Below are 25160 nucleotides of genomic sequence, written 5' to 3'. Positions count from 1 at the left end.
CATTATTGCAGCACCATAGTTCTACGCTTTGACTGAACGGTGCGTAAAAGAGCAACCCTGTTTTTGGTGGGATCGGAGGGGACGAACTAATGTCTTCATTGAGACCTTCTCAAGATAATTGTCAGACCCTAAGCAATTTTACAAGAGCTTTGCAATCATGCTACTGCCAAGCGCAACCTGACGAGCCTCGCTACACCTGCCCCTGCTCAGAAACGCTCAGAAAACGCGTGTCGATAGGTCGGCTACCCCATGGCAAAGGACTTCACCTCACTTACTGCACAGACAACTCTCCCTTCGTTTTACAGGAAACCGGTTGCTAGTTGAAGAAAAGCGAGCAAACGTCTGCCAAAAACGTCATTTATTGGAGAATATCAATAGCATAAGAACGTTAAGAGGATGTCAGCTGTGGAAAGATACGGGTAAGTTGTTAACATGTCACCATTTCAAACTGACAATGTGAAACAGTGTAGCCTAACGCAATTCAGCGAATATCATGTCAATTTGCCAGTCAAGATGTGAATTTTTGGAAAGTAATTTTTTTCACACTCCTCTGGTTAATCATCACCTACATGTTTTTTTTTGTAGTTTATTTATTTATTTATTTTACATTAAGCTATGCGTGTAATTCCACCCAGCCTTCCTGTATGAGGGAAAGATGTAGTGGGAAGTGGGTCATTGAAAGCCCCCCGGCCACTACTCGCGTCTTTCATTGCCTACACCTGATGGCAGCCTTGTGGTCCAGGCTGCTGTTCTGAATTTATGATTGTTTGGTCTGGAAATGGTCTAGCCTCTTACACTGCACCTTAAGGAAAACTAAACTCCTGGTCTGATCATCACTCGTTTGTTGGATTAACCTGGATTAAGATACTGATGATGGCAATAATAATTGCATTAATAGGAAAACGCATGTAATTGCCGGAACCTATCATACTATATCAATACCGTGCATCACTGCCGTTGTGTTGCCACTTGCACTCTTTAATAGTAAATTGCACTAGGTATTACAGGAGTTTTGTGTCTTTATGTAAACAGTAGGCTTGATCCAAATGATTGAACAATGCAGAAATGAAGTGGCATTTTATATTGGTTCACTTGATAAAATACATCGATTGGATATTCATACACAGGCTGAATAGCAGTGTAGCCAAATACTAAACCTGCAATAGTGTAATTGGAACAAAACATGAACATCAGGCTGACAGGAAAGAAAGCAATGTGAGGGCATTTGGTAGAATTCTCTCCCCCCCTATCTCTCTCTCTCTCTCTCTCTCTCTCTCTCTCTCTCTCTCTCTCTCTCTCTCTCTCTCTCTCTCTCTCTCTCTTTCTCTTTCTCTCTCCCCTCCCTCTCCGCCTGTTGGGTAACAACTTAATTTGAGGCACAGTATACCTGTGCCAGCCAGGTGCATCTCTCTCTCTCTTCCTCCTGAAGGCTTGGCGCTGCTCTCCTTTCGAAAGCTCATTTCCAATGCCTTTCATGCTCACTGCCGAAACCCTTTGATGTTTCTCCCACCAAAGCGCTTGCACTGGAAAACACCAGGGTGTATGTTAATGCTCTCTGATTGACTTATAAATCTTTTAATTATCACACTTGTATTCTAGGATCTCACAGAAGTATGGGTTTCTCAGAGTACTCTGTTCAGTGGAATCAAACAGAGTACACGACTTGGTGTACCTTTCACTGTATTAGTGTTGAAGGTGATGGAATTCTCATTGATATTCATGTGGTCAAATAAGGCATGTGAGAAATGTGAGAAACCCCCAGTTTAAAATGAATATGTTGTGTACTAGGTAGTTATTAAGATATTAGCTATGCAATATTAATGATTTTGAGAGATATATCAAAGAAGGAACCTTGAAGATCCAATTGCCTGAAGTCGCGTCTACATTAATAATGTTGTTAATTTTATCAGCAGTTTAGCTACTTTTTATTCAGTGGTGCTTTCATGTATAGCCTTGTGCCTGTTTCAAAGCTTGTGATGTTTCCATCACATTCAACTTCATAATTCATTATGTACATTATTCAAAACGCAAATCCTTACTTAGTGTGTGTGTGGGGGGGGGGCATTGATACTCTAGATAGGAAAACAATGATGAAGAGAGCAAACGTGATATCTATACAATTCTTTATGTTATAGTGTATAACCAGTGTGTATAATAGCTAATGGTAATTATTTCTAGTGATTGGGATTCACAGTGCATCCACCATGTGATTACCACTTGTAGTCAGTAGGTGGCAAAGTGCTATCAGGGATGAAAGGAGATCCATCAAAAGTTAAAGTCTTTCAGGACACTCTCGAAGGGCACCTTTCATTTAAAAGCTGATGCTCTGTAGATCATTCACACAACTCTGGTCTCTTCTTTGTTTCCTTGTTGCTCTTCAAATCTATAGGATGTTTGGCCAATGTTGATGTTTTGAAATGAAGTGCAAGTAAACAAACTACTGCATGTAGATATGGTTTGTTTAGCATGAAAACAACCTATTAAGTGGCACAGTGTCCTTTCCTGTTAGACTGACTGTAACTCACTGCTGGAGTGTCATTTTCTGTTACGGGCGAGTATAATGTTTTGTATCATCCTCTGCCTGTGGAGACCACCGTTGTGTGACCAGAGTCCTCTTGGGACCTGCAGCAAGGCTAATGGCTGCCTCCCTCTGGGGGGGCTGGGACCCTGGGTTGTTCCTGCAGGTGTGGCACAGCCTTGAGTTAATACACGCAGTGGGGCCACTGCTGTCCCTCTCAACTGTGCAAGGTGTGACTCTGCTTCAGGGTGGGTGGCGAGCGCTACAGAGATGTCAGACAGTCGGATAATATGTCAAAACCTGAATTGTTTAGTGGCAAATATGTTTTTTTTTTTGCTTGCAGTGTAGTCAGCGATTCTTTTTATAAATCACTCTGCACTTTCAGAGGCATATTCACAAGTGGCCCAATTACTAAAACAATGCCATTTGAATTTACTCTATTTAGATTTCAGAAAGCGACACTGTATTTGCTCTTAATTAATTTGACTCTTAATAAAGATAGTAGGCCACATCCACCGCTGCAACATGAGCTGTGTGCTCGCAAACGGTAGCATAATTAAACCATCATAGTGAGGGAGAACAGTAAATGAGTATGATGAACCATGTAATGTGGATAGTCAGTGAGTGGTAGGGTGAGAAAGAGGGAGAAGACAAGATTATAGAGAAGCCTTTGATGCAGAGCCTGGCTATGGGAATCCTAGTGTGCCTTCAGGGGATAGCTGCTTTCACACAACATCAATAATGAATGAAAGATATCTTGTTCAGTAGAAGACTGAACTGAACTGGCATACTGATTTTGTTAACGTGAACCTTATGTAAAAATTGCATCAGGGTGTTTGCTTTGCCTCATTAAATCCACTGTACATGTGTGTTGAAACGGATTGGTGGTGTTAAACAAGCGCACCTCACCGCCTTGTTGTCAGTGCAACATAATTTTCATAAACACTGTTGTTTTGTCTCGCCTTTCGCTATGCATCCTCTTCAGATGACTATCAGTGGTTGAAGTTGCTATGTAGTGGTCAGATTGATGGATACTGTTTCAGTCTTGTTCTGTCCTGGTCAGCTCTACATCAAAGGCTCTGTAGAGAGTAATAATCCCAAATATCTCAACCCGATCTGAGTCATGGACATTAATTCATGGAAACCAGTGCATTTTGGTAGTGCATGTCCTTTAAAAAAAGTGTCGGAACATGTTTTATTTTTGAAGATTTTTCAACTTCAGCTCAGAGCGTTGGCCTAAAGACTACAGTAGATGTAATGAGCTGGATGAATACATCACGTAGATCATGTTCTTCTCACCCCTCACTAAACTAACTGTTATGTAGTCAAGACGCGTGATATTTTTAGCCTTGTCTAAAGGGAGGAGTGACGCTGAGGCTTATTCGCTGTGGTGGTTCTGTTCAGCTGCCGTTTCTCTCATGAGCTGCTTTTTCAGCCTTATGACTATTTTAACAGGGAGGGGAGGATAGGCACATCTCCACAGCAGAAGTTATTTGAAGGGCATGTTATTCTGCTTTAAATACAGCCGTCATTTGCAATGCAAATGACGCTCCTCATCTGAATAATCCTCTCGGTTACCTAACACTGGCATCCAGCGGGTGCTACAGCGGGCTCAACCACGGTGTGCCCCCCGCACACACTCAAGTGGCACCAGGCACCCCCCCCCCCCCCCCCCCGCTGCTGCCCCTCTTCACTCTGGTGCCTGTAGAGACGACTAACTCTGTCCGGGGTCATCCAACCTCAGTGGGAACCGGTTTCATACTGACGTGTCACTTCAGCGGATGATGATTCACCCAAAGTAAATAAGTATAATTTGTGTTTTAAAGGAATGCATGCCATGACAGTCATTGGGACCCTAAGATGCAAGGTGGGGGGGCTATTAGAGTTTAAGTCCTGTTGTCTTCATTGTTTTTGTGTGAAGAGGTGGAGTTATAATCCAGTTCAGTTTGGTTCCCATGTTTCTCCATCCAGTGTGGAGAGATGGAGTCAGTGTGACGCCTACAGTGGGAAATACTGAGCAGAGGTGCAATGCAGTAGTTCTGAACAGTGTTAAAAACTGTGGACCACAGCAAGTGCCAAGATTAAATCCCTGCCTCTCTCCCCCCCCCCCTGTTCTGCCCCTCTCCCTTGTCTTCTTCCCCCATCTTTATCTTCTCCCACCTCCTCTGCTCTCTCCATCTTAACCATCCCTCCTCTTTCTGATCCCGCGTGTTTCCTTTCCACTATTTCCTCCCCCTCATTCCAATCCCTCTTCACCCCTCATCCCTTGCCTCTCAAATGAGTTCGGTTCTGTCTCATCTGGGGTTTTCTTGAGGTAATTATGGCACCCACATTAGAACAGCGTTGGGACACGCTCCTCTTTCAACTGCAAGACTTGGGTTTCTTTTATAATACAGAATGTAGGCGGCCTTAATGAACCAAACTGAATAAATCTCGTTAACAACTGAGGAACACACTCATGCTCAGACGTGACTTTCTTTTCTTGGTGTAAAAAAAAACAATGTCTGGAGGACTGGGAACCTCTAATTACGGCAGGTCTAAATAAAGCTGTCAGAGTTTGAACTCCTCTATCCTTTACTTTCATGTCTCCTCCTGCATGAAAGTGAGTTAGAGTACTGAGGGAGACAGATGCGCACCCCTCTACTGCCCCCCCCACCCCACACACACACACACACACTCCCCCTGACAGCAAGTGTGGATCTGAGACATGTGAGATAGGCCTCATGGGTAATGACCGTTTGATAGTATCTAAATGGTCGAGGCAACCGGTCATAAGTGTCTTCACGATTCCATACAGTACTGTCTCTCTCAACGTCAATTCTTACAACGTTCCCCTTGGCTCTAAAACACTCGCTATCACTTACACAAGGGAGCATGTGTTGGCTTGAATTTGTAGATGAAGATCTGTCAGCGGGTGAGTGTTCCCTGTATGCAGGCAGTACGCAGGCTATAAGTGTTTACTACTAGTAGGTTGTGTTATTGGTGATTCACCCCTCACTGAACCTCAGGAGTTGCTGGTTGCCAGAGCGGCTGTTGGCACATCCCGTGCCAGCCTGTGCCAAGCGTTTGTACCCATCCACTGCGGCTGGCGACGGGCATCCCTGGCAGCCTGCCTGGTCCCCCTCCGCTCCCCAAAGAAGACAGTGATAAAGAGAGGGAGAGAAAATCCTCTTCAGATACAGTGCGTGTGTGTGTGGAGCCGCATCCATTCAGCGTGTTCCTGAAAATCCTCCTCAATGAAGACAATCCAAACTGAATGTATCAACAAGCAATACCATGCGATTTAACTGTCAGTCACTAGATGTGTTTATTTACTGTCAAATTCCAGGGTTATTTTTGGCTCCTCTGGGATGGAAGCCAGTGCAAAACAAGGCCGTCGCCTGTTTCCGCACCCTCTTCTCCCTTAAGCTTCTACTTCCTGGCCCCCGCCCTGCCTCTTCCTGTTGGACACTGTAGGATAACTTGACAAGCTGCTGTCAGTCTATGGAAAGTCTGCTGAGTGTCTGGCCCACCACTGAGAGCTGAGGAAGACCGGAGCGGAAGAGTGTTAGACAAGTTATCATCAATCTGCTCACTGTCAATTTCATAGCTGCGATAATGAAACATCTGGCCACCCTAGAGAATTGTAAATCAGCCCTACAACATTTGTGTTTTACATGACTGAATGAAAAGCCGCTATTCTCGCACTATCCCATCAACAGAAGTGTCTTCTTCCTGCCCTGAAATCCTTCAAATGTCGGATCTGCTACTTGGAAAAGTAGATGAGGGCCAAACTGCCCGCAGGACTTTGGAATGTTAATTAGCCCTGGTTTCCTCACCAGTCACTGGAAATCCGCATTCCAGAGCCAGGGGAAGATTCCTGACATTCCAGACCATTTTCCAGAAAGGCTGAAAAGGAACAGAGTGTAATATCTGAAGGAGTTGTCTGTTGATTTCCTCCCTTACTTCAATGAGCCTTAGCTGCCACTGGGACGGCTGCTTTACCCTGCCAGGGCAATGATCATATTGGATTGCAGGGCTTTTTATATAACATGGGACCCATGATTAGGACAATGCAGCATCTTTAAATAAAAATGACTGAATGACGCATTCGATTAATAATACTCTAAAAGAGCGTACTTCCTGTAAAATGGTTCTGTCTAGAACTGTAATGTTCCATTTAGAAACCCCTTTCTGCTTTGTATGGAACTTTAAATCCTTAGAAGCATTAAAAATGTTTTACTGAATATTGTTGAATTGTCTGAATAAGTTACAGACAAAAAAATCGTTCAAAATGATAAGGGGGTTCACCTATATAGCCTCGATACAGGACCATTTTGTTTGAGTCTGTTGGTGAAAGTTGAATTATTTGTCCTTGGTTCAAACGGGTTCCTTTAATCGACACTGGGCTAATATCAGAATATGATCGTCTGTCTGGGTCGGCTGGCGGATATGTTTTCCTCAGAAGGGTTTTTGTGATAATCAAACGTGTACCGAATCAGAGTGAATTGCCTTCATCTTTGATGATGATCATCTTTGGAGTCTTCAAAATGGCAGCCAAGATTAAGATTGTATTTCTTGCCTTATTTACAATCTTGGTGGGTTTTATATGTGACCTGAATTGATCAATCGAAGAAGCTTCATGATTCATTATCATGCTGCTTAACTTCCCTTTTATCAAAGTCAAGTAGACTTGTCTTGACACCTATCAAAGCGAAGAAGATAACGTTATTTTCTAAATGTACATCCTACACTGCAGAGTACTACACAGGGAAGAGCATTATCTTTGATCATTCTAAGATAAAGTGCAGATAATCAGTAGTTTGTTGTCCCTAAGGGGTTATCATAAAGAAGATGTGAAGGTGCACATGGCCTTTATCCATATTTTATTACTGCTACGAGTACATGTGTTCACCTGGACGTGATCACCTCCTCAGTGCTTGTCACACACAGAACAATGGCTCCAGCCTGCCAGAAACATTCCAGTCAGGTCTGCAGGGGCCTCTGTGCTGTCTGAAATGTTACACAGATCTTCTAGTGTGATCCACTTTGACCTGGTGCTCACAACCTAGAGAAAGGTTCTTCAGCATTCAAATCCATATTGGAGCTTTGGACATCGGAAACGCTCTGAGTATCAGAAAAGATGCCGGGCTGTGAGATCTCTTTTTTGTTGGATGTTGGATCACCACTGAATATTTTGATCATGTGTATAGCAGTGCTGTATTTGTTGTACCAAACACTGTACAAACAGGTACATTATGAAGATGCATACAACACTGCATACGAGTTGATTTCAGCCTCAGGTGAGATATTGACTGTTCAATATCTCTAAAACTTCAAATAATTCTATTGACCCTGACCTTGCTGCAATGATTATGGATAGCTGCACTATACATTTCCTCACACACGGCCTCTTCTAAGATCTGGAGGTATAACAGTACATTGCTCAGCTGATGATAGATCTCACTCTCTTTTTCTTTCTCTTTCTCAGGCTCCCCGCTCTACACACTTTCACTCAAACATACACACATTGCACAGGATGATTGATGGTGACCTTACATTTCCCCTTTGGCGTTGTCATTGTCCCATACCATGAAGGATGGACATGAGAACACAAACCAATGATCTTTCTCACATCTAGCAGAAAGCCACTGCGCACATTTTTATCCACCAAAGCTGCATTCGTCACTACTGTGCTCTTAGGCTTTTCCCCAGAATCCTTTGCACTAGAATGTGGTAAACAAGTCTTTTGTTTGGTTGCTACATTCAAACAATTTCTCTACAGATCAATTATCCTTCAGGTGAAACAGGGTGTTAGTATCTTAGAGCTCTCACGAAAATACTACAATGTCTGTCAATTGGTTGTGTTTACCAAGAGCAAAAATAGGCTAATGCCTATTTTTTACAAGGTTAGTAGAAAAGGTTGAATGGAAGTATGTTAAAGACATCATGCATGCCTCTCAAATTGCCGGCTCTTTGCACTCTTTTCTTTCCTACTTCAATCAATATGTGGAATCTAAGCCCAGTACACTACAGGACTTGTCAAATAATTGAGTGATTCATGTTTCTTACCCCCTGTGTGACCCCGGTGTGAACCCGGAGGGGACTGTGATTGAAGACGGTAGTTGGCCGTTGTCTATTCACTATTTAAATCTAATAAAACAGCACCCCCTTTTAGCGATTATGGAACTACTCTGTCATTTAGTTAAAAATCGCCAAGTAAATCCAGTAGAGGCACAGATGGACACAGTCGCTGATGAAAAATCTGGAGAATAAATGGCTACCAAGAGACTGAGACAGTGATACATAGAAATGTTGCATTACTCTCTTACTGGTCTATTCACAGACCGACATGTACTTCTGCTGATAACTTGGTCAGGAAGTGAAAATCGTACTCTCCACTACACTTTGATTTGATCTACATCTTTTCAGCTCTTTTTCATTCGTCCACTCAACGTTTACCTTCAGGACTCCTTCTTTGTCCTGGCCCACCTGTGGTTGGAGAGAAGGGGCATGTCCCCTTCCTGTTTACACAGCTGGCTTCATACTGGGAGACCATGGCTAGAGTATCAGACAGCAGATTACCATGGTGGGCTTCGACCTGGAGGTCAAGCCAATGAACCTGTCACTTGAACCTTTTTACGTGCTCCCAACAGGGCAATGCCATAGCTATAGAATTCTGATTCAAACACTCAATCTGATAATATTGAGATTTGATTTAACTTTGGATATTTAAGCTTTTTTGGAATTCATATGACAACAGATGAGCGGGCTGCAATTAATCTTCAGACCACATGAAAGACACGCATGTACAAACTGCTTTTATAACCATGATAGTGATTGTGGTTATTGCTTACAGTCTAGCCATAAAACCAATTGAAACCTTATCTGGTTTGAATTATGAACCCTAACAACAACTGCTACAGGCGAATATACATACGGATAATTTTCCTTAATCATTCATTTTTATGGTGCTGAAGATCAAATTGTCTGAGGAGGGGATGCTGTGTTTTGCTTTGAGTAAAGCATTCTATTGCCCCACAAGGGGCAGTTTTGCTTTATGACCCATAGAGCGGCCGTGTTAGAAGCCTTGTTAAAAGAGAGTGTTGGGTCGCAGGGCTGTTGAGTTGGCTCAACCCCACCCCTCTGGCTGGCTAACCCCACCCCTCTGGCTGGCTCTGTGCTGTCCAACGTATGCTCTCCAACGTCCCCAAAAAATCTTTCTAACAATCCACAGGAGATTGTGTTTCTGTGCTGCTAACCCCAGTAGAGGCTGGGCGTGAGGGTGGAGCCTGGCTGTCTCATTCGCCGGATGGTAGGGTGCCGCTGAGGCTCTAGCTCTGATTGGGCCATTTGTCTCTGATGATGATTTGTGTCCCATTTAAATGTGCATTAGGCCTGCGGTTTGCACAGACACAGGCAGGGAGATGGATGACCCCCCAGGGCCAGCTGAGACATTGCTCCCCTCACGTTTTGTCAATATGAGAGGGGCTGTCAAACCAGATCAATAGTGGGAGGAGGTATTGCCCTTGCCAAGCAATTATGTTCTGTAATTGATAAATTTCATATATTTCATCCTAAATGTCAGTCTGGGATATTTTTTCTTTCGTAGAGGTTCTTTCATTTGGCTATGTAAATGAATAACTGATTATTGCAGCACATTTTAAATGTCAAGTTTTCACGGGCAATCCTTTATGTTAGCGTACAATGATAGCATCATGCTCGACCTCAGCCCTTTCTGGTAGTAGAATCACCGTGTCGGCACTTTAAAACTAACATCTCACTCCACTAGTGGCGTTCTGCCGTTGGTGTGTTGCCGTGTAAAATACATGTGTTTTGCATTCATTCACTGTAAAAGGCTGACAGGTTAACTAGTCCTATAACTGGCGACGGACTGTGAACGGTCAGAATTCCCAGCCTGTGAGAGTGTGAGAGTGTGGGGCTGAACCTGGCAGAGGAGGTCCAGGTGTTCTTGGCCGGCGGCAGAACAGAGGGAGAGAGGGGAGGCTTGAGGCAAGGAGCAGAGACTGTTTGGCGTGTTTTGTGGACTTGTGAAATCTGCAGCCACCAGGTGGACCATATCCAAGGTTGGTTCCTGACGGTTCTGTGACATCACTTATTCCAGTGGGACTGTGGTTGACCACTGCAATTTAGGGAACACCCACAGACTTGAGTCTCAATTCATTTGGACCAGGAACATTGAGCCCAACTTTGATCTGTGCTCGGCACATATGGAAGCAATCTCTGACATTCCAGCTAGATTAAAGCATGTTTTGAGAGGCATTTCACTAGCCTCATGTCTGGCCATGGTGAATAGAGTTTCAAAGAAGGTATAGATTCAGTTACTGTTAATACGGGTCTTCCAGAGGAGTGAAACAAAGGTCAGAAGAGAGAGAAACAGGGAGAGAGAGCTCAAGGAAATGTGGAAGCCTTTGCATCCGTTTGAGGGAAAAGGGGGAATGAGCGGGAGGAGAAGAAGGAAGGGATTGAATGGAGGGGGGGGGGCGGCGTTCAGCCCACAATTGCTCTCCTTGGTAAGAGGATGGATCATTTTTGTCCATTAAAAAGATAATGACTATGTTGATAAAATAATTAAACATATTTTGTATTTAAAAAAATGCTGGGTGAATACAGCCCATGTAGATGTAATTTAATAAATCTGAGATGTGAATAGGTTAGATATGCGGGGTAACTACAAGTTCACAGACATTTCCTGCTGTTTTAAAACTGGGATTTTCCCCCCCAAATCCCTCAGAAGTGTCTCGTGAAATGTATTCATAGTATTTATGAGGAACTTGAGGCAGAGAGATTTTTACTTGACACATTGAGGACACAATAAAAAAAGAGTAGAAACAAAGAGAATTTATGAACACTAGAAGTGATTTAGGATATTTTGAAGCCTTGTCCAAGAATACATTACAGGCAATCTTTCACATTGCCTCTCAATATACCAGGGGCTTATTATGCTGTAGACAATTACCAACAGTAACAGTACTGACAATACCATTTCTTCATTCTGTAGAACATAATAATAGTCCTCCAAACAAGAATATGGTAATTATCCTTTGACCTTGTGAGTCAGACTGTGTCATAACAGTTTTTTGGGTTGTGGAATGCACAGTACAGCGTAGACGTGTGTGCAAATACCCAACAACATTTGATCAAATAGTCTATGTAAACATGACCTATGTGTAAAAGCTTTGCAGTTCGAGCTAAAGATCTCTTCCTCTATTTCTCTCACTCTCAAAGACACATTCCCTCACAGTCATGCGCAAGCACACATTTCTCAGAATTCCACAGCGGTGTTGAATGATTAATTACCCTGTCCGTAATAACCTACATGAGCAAGCTAATGTTTTGACTCTGACAGTGCAAAGCTGCTCCTTAATGACTAATGTCAACATCACTGGCCCCAACAAATGATTCCAGTGACAGGAATCATAGATTACGCTGCGCCACTGGAATGAGTTCAACATTTTTATTTGAATAAGGACTGTGTGGAAGTAGGAACTACTGTAGAACTGGATTGAGCATTTGTCATTAACATAGATTTGATTTCACATAGGCCTAAACAACAGAGTAATAAAAGTGACCTGTCCACTGCACAAAATGGAAGATTATTTGTTAACTGTCAATAGTTCCAGACTCTATTTAGCTGGGTTGTAAATAAACTGTATGGGTGAATAAAAACATTACAGGGTATGCAATTCCCTTAGAATACACATTGGAGACCTGACAACCATGATGAACCACTATGTTCTCCGAACTCTCCCAACTAGATATAACTCTTTACTAAATGTGACCTTGCATCTCAGAACTAACCTATAAAGTACAGAGCTGTACATGACTGGGTCCGCAGCTCTGGCGGTGAGACTCTTGAAAAAAAAGATGTCTCCCGCCTTTTCTTTGTGTCGCATTGAGCACGAAGTTGAGATGTATGCTCAATCCCTAGAGTCTCAGCATCTCTAAACTCTGTGTCTGGGTGAGCAGGGAGTTATTCCCCTCAGCACTTCACAGAGGGAACGGCCCTGTAAAAGTAGTGCCCTGTAGTGCGTCCCCACTCTCCAGCCTGAGCTGCACGCTTGCTGCACAAACATCTGCCTTTTCATTCAGTAAAGATGTGAGTGGAGAAAAAAGGCAGACAGCACATGCTCACCTGAGCCCAGCTTGTCAGCCGTGTCTTAATATTTCAGAAGCTCCTGCAAAACGCCAGCCCTAGCACTTTCTCTGGCAGTTTTTTCTGTCTACCAGCAGCTGGAGCTGGGCTTACCAGGGTTTAATTAGAGAGAGGAGACCCTTATCAAAGGAGCAGGCTCAATGCTGTGTGCCAGGATCCTGTTCTGAATGTTTCATCTCAGACCTTGGGCTACTGGGCAACAGCTGACTGGAGGTGTCAAAAAGAATTGGAAAAGTGTGGAGGCATTTTGTACCACACAATGTATCTTTACCTGTGTGTGTGTGTGTGTGTGCATGTGTTGGTTTGTTTTAGTGCGTGTGTGTAGGGGAATGGTTTGTGAGTGTCTGAATGCAGTCCAACTTCTACAGTAGAAATACAAGAATAGCAATCATTTGAGCAATAAAGTAAAGCTAGATTGTGTTTTGGTATTAAGAACTGTCACTGTCCTAACAGTACTGGGTGTGGAAGTTGAGCTGCGTTCCTCAGTGACTTTGTTAATCCACTGCAGGATTGGCCAAGTCAAATCTCTTGTTACCAAAACTTTCCTTATGCAAAAGAATCCAGAGGGGATGAAATAAAGCTGTGTTTCCTGTGTGTTTGAATTGAGACAATAGCTATCACATATTTATCCCCTTTAATTTATAATGACAAAAAACTATGAGTCTATTAAAAACTGGCGTTTGGTTGGAGAGATTACAAAGGAAGGAGGCTTGAATCAATTATTTAGGCTAAAATGAAAAGTACAAAGCAGCCACATTGGTGCCTGCAGCGAGCCAGGGAAATTAGGTCAGTTTCATAATATTCTAGTGGGATCGAAGCTCTGCAGCTGCTCAGTTAAAGGGGAGGATAGCAGGATACTCCAAACATATCAGGACTATCAAACTGGCTTTAATTATATAATTGGTTAATTAATATATTTTTATGTGAATGTATTAGTGTGAGCAAGATGCATGACTCAGAAAAGTTTGTAGCTTTAGAGTTGTTTTGGTGTTCACTCTTTTTGAATAATTGATTTGCCATCCCTTTTAATCCAGTTAGTTGTTGATATGAAAACTGTATTCAGTCCCAACTGTATTTTGCAAATTGTTTAGTTGGTAAGCAAAATAATAATAACTACTGTCATTACAGGTCAGCATAACAGATCATGTTGAATGAAGTAGAATCACTTTGGTCCAAAGTTACATTGAGCTGTGCAGTGCCCCGGCTGGTCGTGTGCTTGGGTTTTAATGAACGCTTGAAGGGGGGATCAGGGGGCCAGAGCTCTAGGGCTCTATCAAAGAGAGCAGGATTTCAGCTTGATTATCCTACCTCCGAGTGCTGCCTGGATCTGCTCTGGACTTGGGTCTAATAGGTACTCCAGCTTTAGCTGGTTCATCACAGTAGCATTGCACTCTGGTCATTCTGTTTTTCATTCAAAGTGGATCATCTTCTTCACTTGTCATCATCAGGGTCCCGCCCCCTGTTTTTATGTGTGTCTATATCTGGTTCTGACTCTATGCCTGTGTTTCTCTGTACTAATCCATGTCTCTCTCTCTCAATGTCTCTCTCTCTATCTCTCTATCTCTCAATCTCTCCCGCTCTCTTGTTCTCAGGCCACATACAATACCCCAAAAGTATTTTTCTCTGCCAACATTTTGAGGAGTACCTAAAACACGAGAAGAAAAGTGGTTGCTTTTTTAAGCCCAGTAGTATTGATAGGTTTGGTGGAGGAAATTCACATCTTTGTTTTTCTGTTTTCTTTTCCATTTTGACCTTGTAAATCAGTTATGTGCTCCCCTAAGCTCTCTAAATACATCAACACATGCACAATCGTCATCCCCCACCCTTCCAGACAATGACAGACATTGTTTGGTTGTTAGTGAAGTGAGACCTACACAGACAAAGGACAGAAACCCAGGAGTGGAATCTACTTACTGGGATTTTACATAAAATCACAGCTTATTCATTTCATAGCGCTCTTTCTGCACAAATGGAACCTCCCAGATGTACAAAAAAATAACATACAAAATGTGCAGAATACTTCATAGAATTTGAAAACATACAAAAAGAGTTGGTACACCCTTAGTACTTTGATGTCAGCCCAGAGAGGTATGGTTAGAAGTGTCAAACATGTCAACCTGCCATCATAATGCAGGGAATCATCTTCTTCTTTTTTTCACACAATGATCAGTATACAGTATAATATTGATGTTATTAATATTTATCAGCTCATTTTTATTTTGTTCTTGTCTATTCCTGCTTCCTTCAGTCAAGTCAGTCAGCAGTTTGAACAACCATGCATCACTTGCTGGAAATGTCTGATATGTACATTGCTATCTAAACGTATCTATTATTTTATGTGATTTATTAATGAAAACCTCAGGGTTCAGATGTTCATTTGTCTGGTGCTGTAGAGGTACCACAGCAAATGGAGACCTTTGACTGTACATACAAATGTATCATAGATTTCCTTTAGATCTACATAAACTTCAGTGTGAATATTATATCTGATGTATGTCAGATTTCATCAAAATCATTAAGGCATCAAGTTCAGCCTTAGCTGTGGTAAAAGTATGAAGCACGCGAGAAGAAATCACAGTCTCAGTTTTGTTTTTTTTACGTTTCATTTTTCATGTCCCCTCATTGCCTCTGTCCCCTGCTGCTACCATGGAAATTGGCTAAATCAATTGATTCCAGGCAAGTTGAATAAACGGGGTGTAGCGTGCTAGAACCGAGTTTTGGCAGATGACACAAATTTAGCCTTGACGTGTTCGCTTCATTTCCTCTGCCTGCCGTCCTAGAGCGGCAATGACAATGGAGCAGGCGACGGGCAGCATGGCTCAGCGCTCCCTCCGCCATGCCTGGCTGATGGCAGAGAGGAAGATGGAGCTGCTCTCCTCCGGGTTTGATACGTTTTCATCCCGGCGTCCCCCAAACTCAATCAGCAAGGGCACAGAGCCGTCAGGTGCCACGTGTCTATGCCCGCGGGTAAAGAATTTGCATGGAGATAACGTTCAAAGCCTGTATAACCACCCCTCCACCCCACCCCCAAATGCTCAATCGCAGACCAGCTTAATAGGCTATCATTGGTTTATAGTCATAGATAAACATTTCTGAACTGTTGGGAGACCATGGAAGTTGTTGAAGCCTTTTGAATGGCTCGGTGGCAAATCTCTGAATGTTATTGCTTTGAAGAAGAGACACATGCCTTCCTGATTGTTGAAGGTTTTTGTCCATTGGCTCGTAAAATGTTTTAACGTACACACATGTCCTGTTCATAATCATGGACATTAATAACGTTTCCAACAACCTTCCAATATATTTCAATGTTAAATCTTCTTAGCAGTAGGCTATTTACCCCCTGCCCCCAATCACTATGATACCATTGCAGCAGTGGGGTCTGTCTAACACAGACCCCCATTACCAGGCCATCCACCACCCTGACTATTGCCTTTCCATCCCCCTCCAACCCCCTTGCACCAAACACCTCCCTTTCAGGCACTGTTGTGTATTCTCCTTCACCCGAAATCTGTCTAATCGGCGTGGAGTTGGGGGGGGGGGGGGGGGGGGAGAGAGACAGCTTGTGAGTCAGGCAGGTGGATACACCGTAGCCTGTAGGGATGGTGGGAATCTGTAGCCACGGTGCGAGTTTTGTATGAAATTTTAATGATAGCGGGAGGGAGGATGGTCGGGCATGTGTGTGCTGAGACGTCTGTATTAGGCACTTGGCAGGCCGGGAGTCCTTGGAGAGACAGATGAGGTGCTCATCCAGGGGAGGAGAGCTTTGATCAGCTCTTCTTATTTCCATATCGCAATACGCCAAGCGCTCCCGCCGCGGAATGAAAGACGACACGGATTATGAGTTCTTGGGACCAGCTACCAGAAATGCATTCACGGACAGAAATGAAACGACGATCCATTCTGGTGTTCTTTCTATACTCTTTAATATTCAGCTTTGACGAGAGAATATGCTGACTGCCCCCTTTCCATTTCTAATTAGGTGTCCGCCTTACCTGATTTTTGAGAAGTTGTAAGCTATAGGCCTATCCTTTTTAGATTTGATGATGAAGAAAGATGTCAGGCTGTTTGAAGAGATTTGCTACGGCTCTTGGTTGTTGCCCATGGAAACATTGAGCAGCAGTGGGTGTACAGGCTGCAAACAGAAATTGATTGAGTTTTTTGGGAGTTTTTCCTTGTCTTCCTTGAGGGTTTAGGTTGGTTGAGGGGCAGTTCTATGGGCATATGTGAAGCCCTCTGTGACATGCTTGCGTGTAAAAAGGGCTATACAAATAAATTTGATTTGATTTGATTTGAACGGATAGGCAAGGAAAACAGAAGTTAGAGAGACATCGATTGTTCTTGTATTCTATCAAAACCTATTGCAGCATGCAGATGTGTGGAGAGAATGGCTGTCTATCTGTGCACTGCATAGTACACTCCCAGTACTTGATGAAATGGGCTATCCTTTCGGTTGTATTATGTTGTTATCTCCTTCCCGCTGCTTCTGTTTGCCTTGGCGCTGAGCTGATGTGCTGTTCCTCAGGGCTTGAGTGAGCATTGTGTGCTGTTGGCATTGGAAGAGAGAGATGCACACACACCACAAAAAAAGGAGAGAGGGAAAAGGGAGGTGGGGAACAGCGTTGGAGAATGCCGTTATGGCCGCATGACCCAGTGCGCTAGCTGGAATGCCTGGCACGTACAGATGTTTCTAGAAGCCTTCATCTTTGATCACGGCTATTACGATCGCTGCGTGATGTTCATCTGCCTCACTTAATGTTCCTTTTGTCTCCTAATGGAAGGGAATGGAGCAGAGTCGCCTTTGTCTTGTTTCTCTATGCTCTGACACCTTCAAAGGGTTCTCTAGAAGAAGGAACAATTATTTGTCTTACAAGTATGACATGTGTTCAGGGAGCAGCAACACTGAGAGCACACGCAAGCAAGTAGGATTGTCCATCGAAGATACTTGTTCTCTGCATTTTTCCCATCCATGCTTCCCTTCCTCCAATGACACATTGAGCTTGACCCAGCGCCAATAACTCTCCATAGAATAATACACAAGAGTGTTCATCTCAGAGTATCTCTCGAACTCTTCATTGTATCTCTTCCTCCCTGCGTCCCTCCCTCCCTCACTCCCTGCCTCCCTCACTCCCTGCCTCCCTCACTGCCTCCCTCCCTCTCTCCCTGCCTCCCTCACTCCCTGCCTCACTCACTCCCTACCTCCCTCACTCCCTGCCTCACTCTCTGCGTTTCTCCCTCTCTCCCTGCCTCCCTCACTGCCTCCCTCCCTCACTCCCTGCCTCCCTCACTGCCTCCCTCCCTCACTCCCTGCCTCCCTCACTGCCTCCCTCCCTCTCTCCCTGCCTCCCTCACTCCCTGCCTCACTCACTCCCTACCTCCCTCTCTCCCTGCCTCCCTCACTGCGTCCCTCCCTCACTCCCTGCCTCCCTTGCTTTGTCCATCTCTGCGTCCCTCACTGCCACTCTCACTGTCCAGTGAGTTGTGACCCTATCACTGGGATACCTTACCCAGCTTCCCCTTATTATCAACTCTATATAGTTTGTCTTTGTCTCTCTCTCACTCCCTTGACCCTTTCCATCTCTTTCCCACTCACAGAGATGCTATATCATCCAAAACACATCATCATCTTCTGGCTCTGTTCCTTACATGGGCTTGAGGGATCAACCAGCCAACAAGATGCCTGACGTCCAGTTAATAATGTGTTTTACAAAGCAAAGCACAGACAATAATGTGATGGTGTGTGTGCGTGTGTATATTTACACAGCTATCAACAATTATGTGTTGATATTTGTGTGCTGTGGAGAGCACTACACTTCATACTACTGCTTTTTTCCCCACAATGTCAGGCACTCCACTTTAATTAGAACCTCGCAAGCAGAGGCTTCGACAAAAGCACAGGAGAAAGGATGAAGCTGCCGCACAAAGCCACAGAGACGGCAGATTTACTTGGTCAATTAAGTCAACGTTTCTAAGGGGTAGTCAATAAGGAACCTTTTTAAGAAAGACTGACAGACCATTATGTTTGCACTCCTATGAACAAAGGCAAAACCACATTTGTTTATAATTACGGGTTTACAGCTCGACTACCCCGTTTCCATAACAGACGCCCTAGTGATAACCGGTGGCAACCGGTCCCTCCGCAGCATGCATCGATGGGCTTGGGTCTGTGGAGCAGCCAACACATGCGGACCATAATTCTCACAGTACTGTACACGACTGGCCAGGGGAAAACAGGAAACACAGACAATGCCTGGTCACTCTGCACCCTGCTTGTGAAAACACACTTGTCTGAGTGATGAGCTGTTTGGATTGTCTCAGGGTGGGAACTCTGCTCCCCCTCCTGCTCCTCCAAGGCACACGAACAGACCCCGGAGACCCCAACATTGACCTTAGACCAGTCATACTGTATGTATGTAAGTATTTATCGTTGGAAAGGTTCAGAGTAGGGATTGAGGTTTTCGCTTTGCTGATTGGTGACCAGTCCGTGTGTTGGTGAGCCCTCTAAAGACAGAAAAAAGTCCTCTTTCCCTTTGGAGCCTCTGAGAGAAATAAAACAATATTGTGCCTGGCGTGGCTCCAAACTCAGTGAGAGGACGGAGAATGCCGGGTGGCGAAAAGTTTAAGAAAACACTGGATGATGTTGTAACTGCAATAGCTGGTCTTTCAGTGCTCCTTCTCGAGCCTAAAAGGAGCTTATTTTCCCCCGGCGCTGGCGTTAACGCTCTGTGCCAACGTTTTCCCTCTCTTTATTGGCGTCTTATCCCCTTATCTCGCTTCGCATTTTCCTGAGCGTGTTTTCATACCAAACCCAGCTAATTACGCTATTATATAATGACTGTGGCCCTCGGCCCCTTGATGAAATGTCACACAAAATGCATCGTATATTAGATGTCAAATTCCTGATGGAAGCACTGTGGATTCGCTGCTTCCTTTTGTAGAAAAGGGATGTTTTTCCCCTTGTGTTGGCAGTCAGCACTCCCGTCTTACGTTACCCATGTTTTTATTTCAGCCAAAGCCAGACCCGTTGCCATGATCTGCAGCCATCTGATCCGCACAACTTTTTCTCTTTGTGTCAAAGGAAAGCAGTGATAAGCCTGGCAGCTTTTATGGAAGCCAGTTGATTAAAGCTCTAATCCACAGTGAAGTCATTAGAATCAGTGAAATCTCAGGCCTCAGTTCCCCTCTCCCCAGCCTCGACAGAATGAAAGGGCAGCATGCGGTGTTGGTACACTGTTATAAATGTCTCAGTCTGTGCGGTCTGTCTATCTTCTTTTGGATGGGTTGAAAGTGTGTGTGTATATGTGTGTGTGTGTGTGTGTGTATGAACCTCCCCACTCAGAAGTTATCACAGCCATACCTCTGTCTGTGGGCCCCGAGGAGGCTACAGTCTCGCTTGATTGGTCACACTTAGCATGATTATGTTGAGATGTAAGCCATCTACTCGTTGTAGGCCTGCTGTGAAGATAACAATAGCCCCAAGAGGAACACTCCCAATTTCATCTCTTTCGAGCCAAACATAGAGGGTGTGTATGTGTGTGTGTTTGCGTGTGTACAGTATGTGTGCATGTGTTTGTGCTCGAACCGTGTGTGTGCGCGTGTGTGTGTGTGTGTGAAATAATAGTGCTGAAGCTTTTTGACATTTGCTACTGACAGACAGTCCCTAGAGGCCTTGGTCACGGGAGGGTTAGTGACAGCCCTCTCCTCCCAGTCAGCGCTCTCTGTTCAACATGAAACACCACCTCAGACACGTGGACTACGCCGGTGAAGTTGCCTCACTCATGTACAGAGATGAATAATGCACAGCGAGAAAGAGGGTGAAAAAAAGTCAGTTGTCTCTGTTTGAATAATGAAGGTGAAGTGTTTGCAGCGTAGTTTGTCTGATTAGGTGAGAGCCTGTCATATATTATGTTCCTTGGGGCTGTAATCCCAGACCTTTGATCGGGCAGCGCAGCTGAAATGATGCCAAAATGATTTTGTAATTGATCCCGGGAGGTGATTGATCCACGATCAATCGTTGTCGTAGAGCTGTCGTGTGCGCGGCAGGCCCGGATTGATGACCTTGTCGATACCCAGGATGCCGTTCGATAGCATTGACCTTCCTCTGAGGCGTGGTAGCGTAGGGTGGCGTGGCGTGGCCGGGTCAATGTGGCGGCGATCCAGATGCTCAGGGCTGGCGTCAGGGGATGCTCCATCTATCAAGGGGATGCTACTGCAGGGACCCAGGCTATCTGCTGGAGAGAGAGGGAGAGAGAGAGAGAGAGAGAGAGAGAGAGAGAGAGGGGAGAGAGAGAGAGAGAGAGAGAGAGAGAGAGAGAGAGAGAGAGAGAGAGAGAGAGAGAGAGAGAGAGAGAGAGAGAGAGAGAGAGAGAGAGAGAGAGAGAGAGAGAGAGAGAGAGAGAGAGAGAGAGGGGGAGAGAGAAGAGAGAGAGAGAGAGGATAGGATAGACTGAGAAAGACACAGGAGGGATGAAGAGATAAAGAGGTTGGACATGGATGGGGGGTAGAGAGAGATGGGGGGGCTGTAGAGAGAGTTAAAAAGGGAGATAAAGAAAGAAAAAAATGGGTTAGCGCGTGCGCGGGGCATGGGTTAGGGGTAGAGAGAGAGAAAAAGGCATTCAGCCTTTTAAGCACCATTGTTCACGCCTATTTGAGGTGAGGTCAGCAGAGGCAAGTGGAATCAGACAGGTCAGTTTGGTTTGTCCCTGGATTAATTTGTTTATCACGTTTCCCCTACTCAGACTGGTATTTCTACCACATGGATTTGCTGGTTTTTCAGTATACGATCCTATTTATACACAGCATTGGGCGTCTGTCGGTGCAAACGGCAGCGCCTGTAACTTTTCTAAATTAAACCTCATAAATTATTCCCCTTCTACAGTAAACCCCTCATAGGACTTCTACCTTGTAGAGAAGTGAATTGTTTCCTGAAAGTGTTTTTTTCACTTTTAAGTATAACAATGTATGTACTGCTCCTGTGGGATGTAGAAATAAACATGGTACCAGGATGTTTTCTTGGTGAAAGGAAACTTTGCTAAAATAATTTGGTATCAGCAACTCAAATCATATCTCCTGGAGTTCTGCTTGTTGAAGGGTTTTGTAAAGAGTTCTTCTTGCAATTTCTCATTCTCTCTCAGTTAATGGATTATATGATTTAGAAAATAAATAACACATAGTATTTATCTATACTAACATAATAAAAAGTAACAGTACGATGAAACCTACTTAAAAACTAGTCTGGCCATAAATGAGTCAGCCTTCATTGAATTAGCAGGGTTTGGCTAAAAACATATGCTACCCAAGTGGGAAATTTTCGAATGCTTTTGTGTAACAAAAATTGTGTTTTTGTTCACTGGAGCCAATTGAAAAAGGTTGGAAATGGTGATCATTTCCTACAGGAGTCCGCTAATTTCTGTCTTTCATTTTTTAAATTACGGAGTATAATGATGGGTCTGGGAGAAAATATGAACAACTAATTTCTCCTCAGCTGAACCATTCAAAGGCTCTGTCAAAAATATATCTGTATGGAGACATTGACATGGGCAGGTCACTTAGAAATGTCTGGTTTTAGAAAATAAAAATACCATGGAAAAAACATAGTTTGAAGGACACAATAATTAGTTCTATTAAAAATAATCAATTATTATTTACTATTCATTTTGCTCATATTCCTATTCAAATGTCATGTGTTTTCATGAAGACAAGTACACAAGTAAGTGAACCCTAACTTTTGAACGGTAGTGAATATCAATATATCACATTGTTTGAATTTGTATTTGTAGAGAGGAAATGTATGGCATTGTACTTGCCACTAAAGTATTTTAAGTTTGCTACTACAGTTTCTGGACAGACAATAGTTACACCCCGCACCCGCCCACACACACACACACACACAAGCCATCCCTCCTTTACATACATTTCAAAGGAAGATTCAAAGTCTGAACCAAAACATGAACAAATGTAAAATGCGCATTCTTTTCAAGCAGGAGTAGAATAGAGTCAAACCGAGTTGTGTGTTTCTTTTCTCTTGATTAAAATATAAGTGACTGTATGAGAAAGCCCAGGGGAGAGAGCAGCCTGGTGAACCAGACTGACTGATAAGCAGCTGTGTCTGCCAGCGAGCTGTCTGTTATCTCTCCTCCCCTCGCTCCACGGGAGCCATGACTCCAACCTGTTATTGAGAGTGTCGAGGACACCCTCCGCTGCACACCAGTCCCTCAGGCCCAGCCAATGAGGAAGCACTATACCTCTGTGCTTTTGCTGTTTGTCCATTTTTTATTCAAATTGTCTTTCTTTTTTTTTGTACACATTCAACACTCCCTCCTTCCAGCTCTGGGTATCTGCTCTTCCTCATCTGAGGCGCTATATTCAAACGGATGGGATAATATTGATGCTACCTCGAGACAAGGCGAGAGAGGGGGGGGGGGGATATCAAACAGGGAGCAGCTCTCTCTTTGCTTTTCCCTCTCTTGTCTGTCTGTCTCTCCTCGCCTCACCCCCCCCCCCCCCCCCTCTCGGTCGTTCACAATGTATTCCATTGCTTCTTTCTCTTTTCCGTGCGCTCCCACTCTCCTCTCTTCATCTCTTCCTCTGCCTCTCTGTCTGTGTCCTCTGAGAGTTGTGTGAGGTGAGGTTCAGCATACTGCAGCATATCATAGTGTAATGTATTCTTCATGTACTGCAGTGTATTTGACCACAGGGAAAAGGCAGTTTGAATATGACTCCACACCAACCTCCCGGCCTCCGCTTAAATTGTACCAGAAGTCATATACAGTATTATACATGACCTCGTTTATAATGTGATTCTATGAATGAATGCTGGATAAATACGAGCCTTAAATAAAAAGTGGTGCTTGGGGATTTGCTATCAAGGCTGGAATCTTGCCCTCTTCTTCTCCTTTCTCCTCCTCCTCTGTCCCTCCTTCTCTCTCCTCTCTGTCTGCCGCCAGGCAGCTCGGCGGCAGACATTATCCGCTGGTCGTTAATTATGAAGTGTAGTTTCACATCACTTTAACGGCCCCCTTACTGCAGATTAGGGCCTTATGGACCACCATTATGCCTCCGCAGTTTATAACTCTGTTAAACAGGATTTAGAATAGAAGTCTTATGACACCTCCGCTCCTCCCCACTCGTTTGGTTTCCTGTCCGGGACGAGAGAGCGGCCTGTTGGACGAAGGGGAAGGGGTAGGGAGCAGGGGCGAGGAGAGGGGTTAGAGAGCTGGGCAGGGCTAGGGAATAGAGGCAGGGCTAGGGAATAGAGGCAGGGCTAGGGAATAGAGGCAGGGCTAGGGAATAGAGGCAGGGCTAGGGAAAAGGGGCAGGGGCAGGGGAGGGAGCAGAGGCAGGGCTAGGGAATAGAGGCAGGGCTAGGGAAAAGGGGCAGGGGAGGGAGCAGAGGGCAGATGATAAGCTATCTCGCTACAACACCTGGATTGAACATTGTGAGCCACCATACCGTGACTATATAAACTCCCGGTGATGGATTGGACTATCACTAGGTGTACCTCACATGAGTTTTATCAGCTCACCTCATCTTCCTTGTGTGTGTCCGTCTCGTTCCAGGGCTTTGTTGACCTAGGTGTGTGAGCCGGTGTGCGTTCCGCTGGACCTCCACTCTCCGTCACCATGCACCCCTGGAGGGCTGAGGAGGGTCCGACCCCGCAGAGCCCACCCCAGGCCCAGTAGCCCGCCGCCAGGGGGCCCTGACGGATGGCCTCCTTGCCCTGGTGTGAGGCAGCGCCGTGCGTCCTCCCCACCTTGCCCTCGGCCCTCGGTGCCGCCCGGCCCGCGGCAGTGTGATGAAGACAGCCAGCCGGACCCAGACGCGCCGCCGCAGCAGCAGCCCCCCCCCGCACGTCCAGATGAGGCGCTACCGCCCCGCCGGGGTCTACCCCTTCCTCTTCCCCACGGTCATCAGCTCGCTGGGGCGGCCCCCCGCGCCGTCCAGGCTGCACGTCCAGCTGCCTTCCAGCAGCAGCACGCCATCGCCTGCAGGTCAGCTACCCCCGCCGCCGCACTGCTTTGTGGGATGGCCTCGGGTTGCTTGTGTGAAGAAGGACGGTGTGGGCCTGGCTTCAAAAGAGCACCAATGCTGCTGCTAAGTTATACTTATCTATACAAATAATGTTCCTGTGATTTATTGAATCAGTAATCAATACTATACGGCACTGTACACACACACACACACAGACACACACACACACACACACACACACACACACACACACGCACACACGCACACACACACACTGTTGACCCTTCAGCTCAGTCCCAGCATACTTCAGCACTGCTGCAGACTGTTTGTTCTGCCTAATGTGCTTGTCAATACATATATGATGTATATTTTTGTCAGACCATCACTCTTATTAACATTTGAAGGGTTTGCAATCAATTTCAGGCAGCCAGGCTAAAGTTCTTGTGTATGAGTGAGTAAGCAGATGGCCTTGTCCAAACAGATCAGGGAATGTGTGTTTCGGTCAGACCCTGTTTTTT

General features: G+C 44.7%; 1 protein-coding gene across 1 annotated transcript in view; it reads left to right on the top strand.

The window, feature by feature from the left end:
* The first annotated feature begins 71 nt into the window (after positions 1-71).
* The window catches only part of LOC134006790 (retinoic acid receptor beta-like), a 73281-nt gene continuing 48192 nt past the window's right edge, over positions 72-25160 (top strand). Inside the window, exons 1-2 of the mRNA XM_062445827.1 lie at positions 72-419; positions 24231-24662. Of these exons, the coding sequence (XP_062301811.1) occupies positions 24467-24662 (196 nt within the window). The 5' untranslated portion in view covers positions 72-419; positions 24231-24466. The remainder of the gene's footprint in view (positions 420-24230; positions 24663-25160) is intronic.

The sequence above is a fragment of the Osmerus eperlanus genome, chromosome 20 (assembly GCF_963692335.1).
Source record: "Osmerus eperlanus chromosome 20, fOsmEpe2.1, whole genome shotgun sequence".
In the NCBI taxonomy this organism is placed as follows: domain Eukaryota; kingdom Metazoa; phylum Chordata; class Actinopteri; order Osmeriformes; family Osmeridae; genus Osmerus; species Osmerus eperlanus.
Note: the sequence above shows the minus strand (reverse complement) of the source record. Positions and strands in the feature narration are given on the sequence as shown.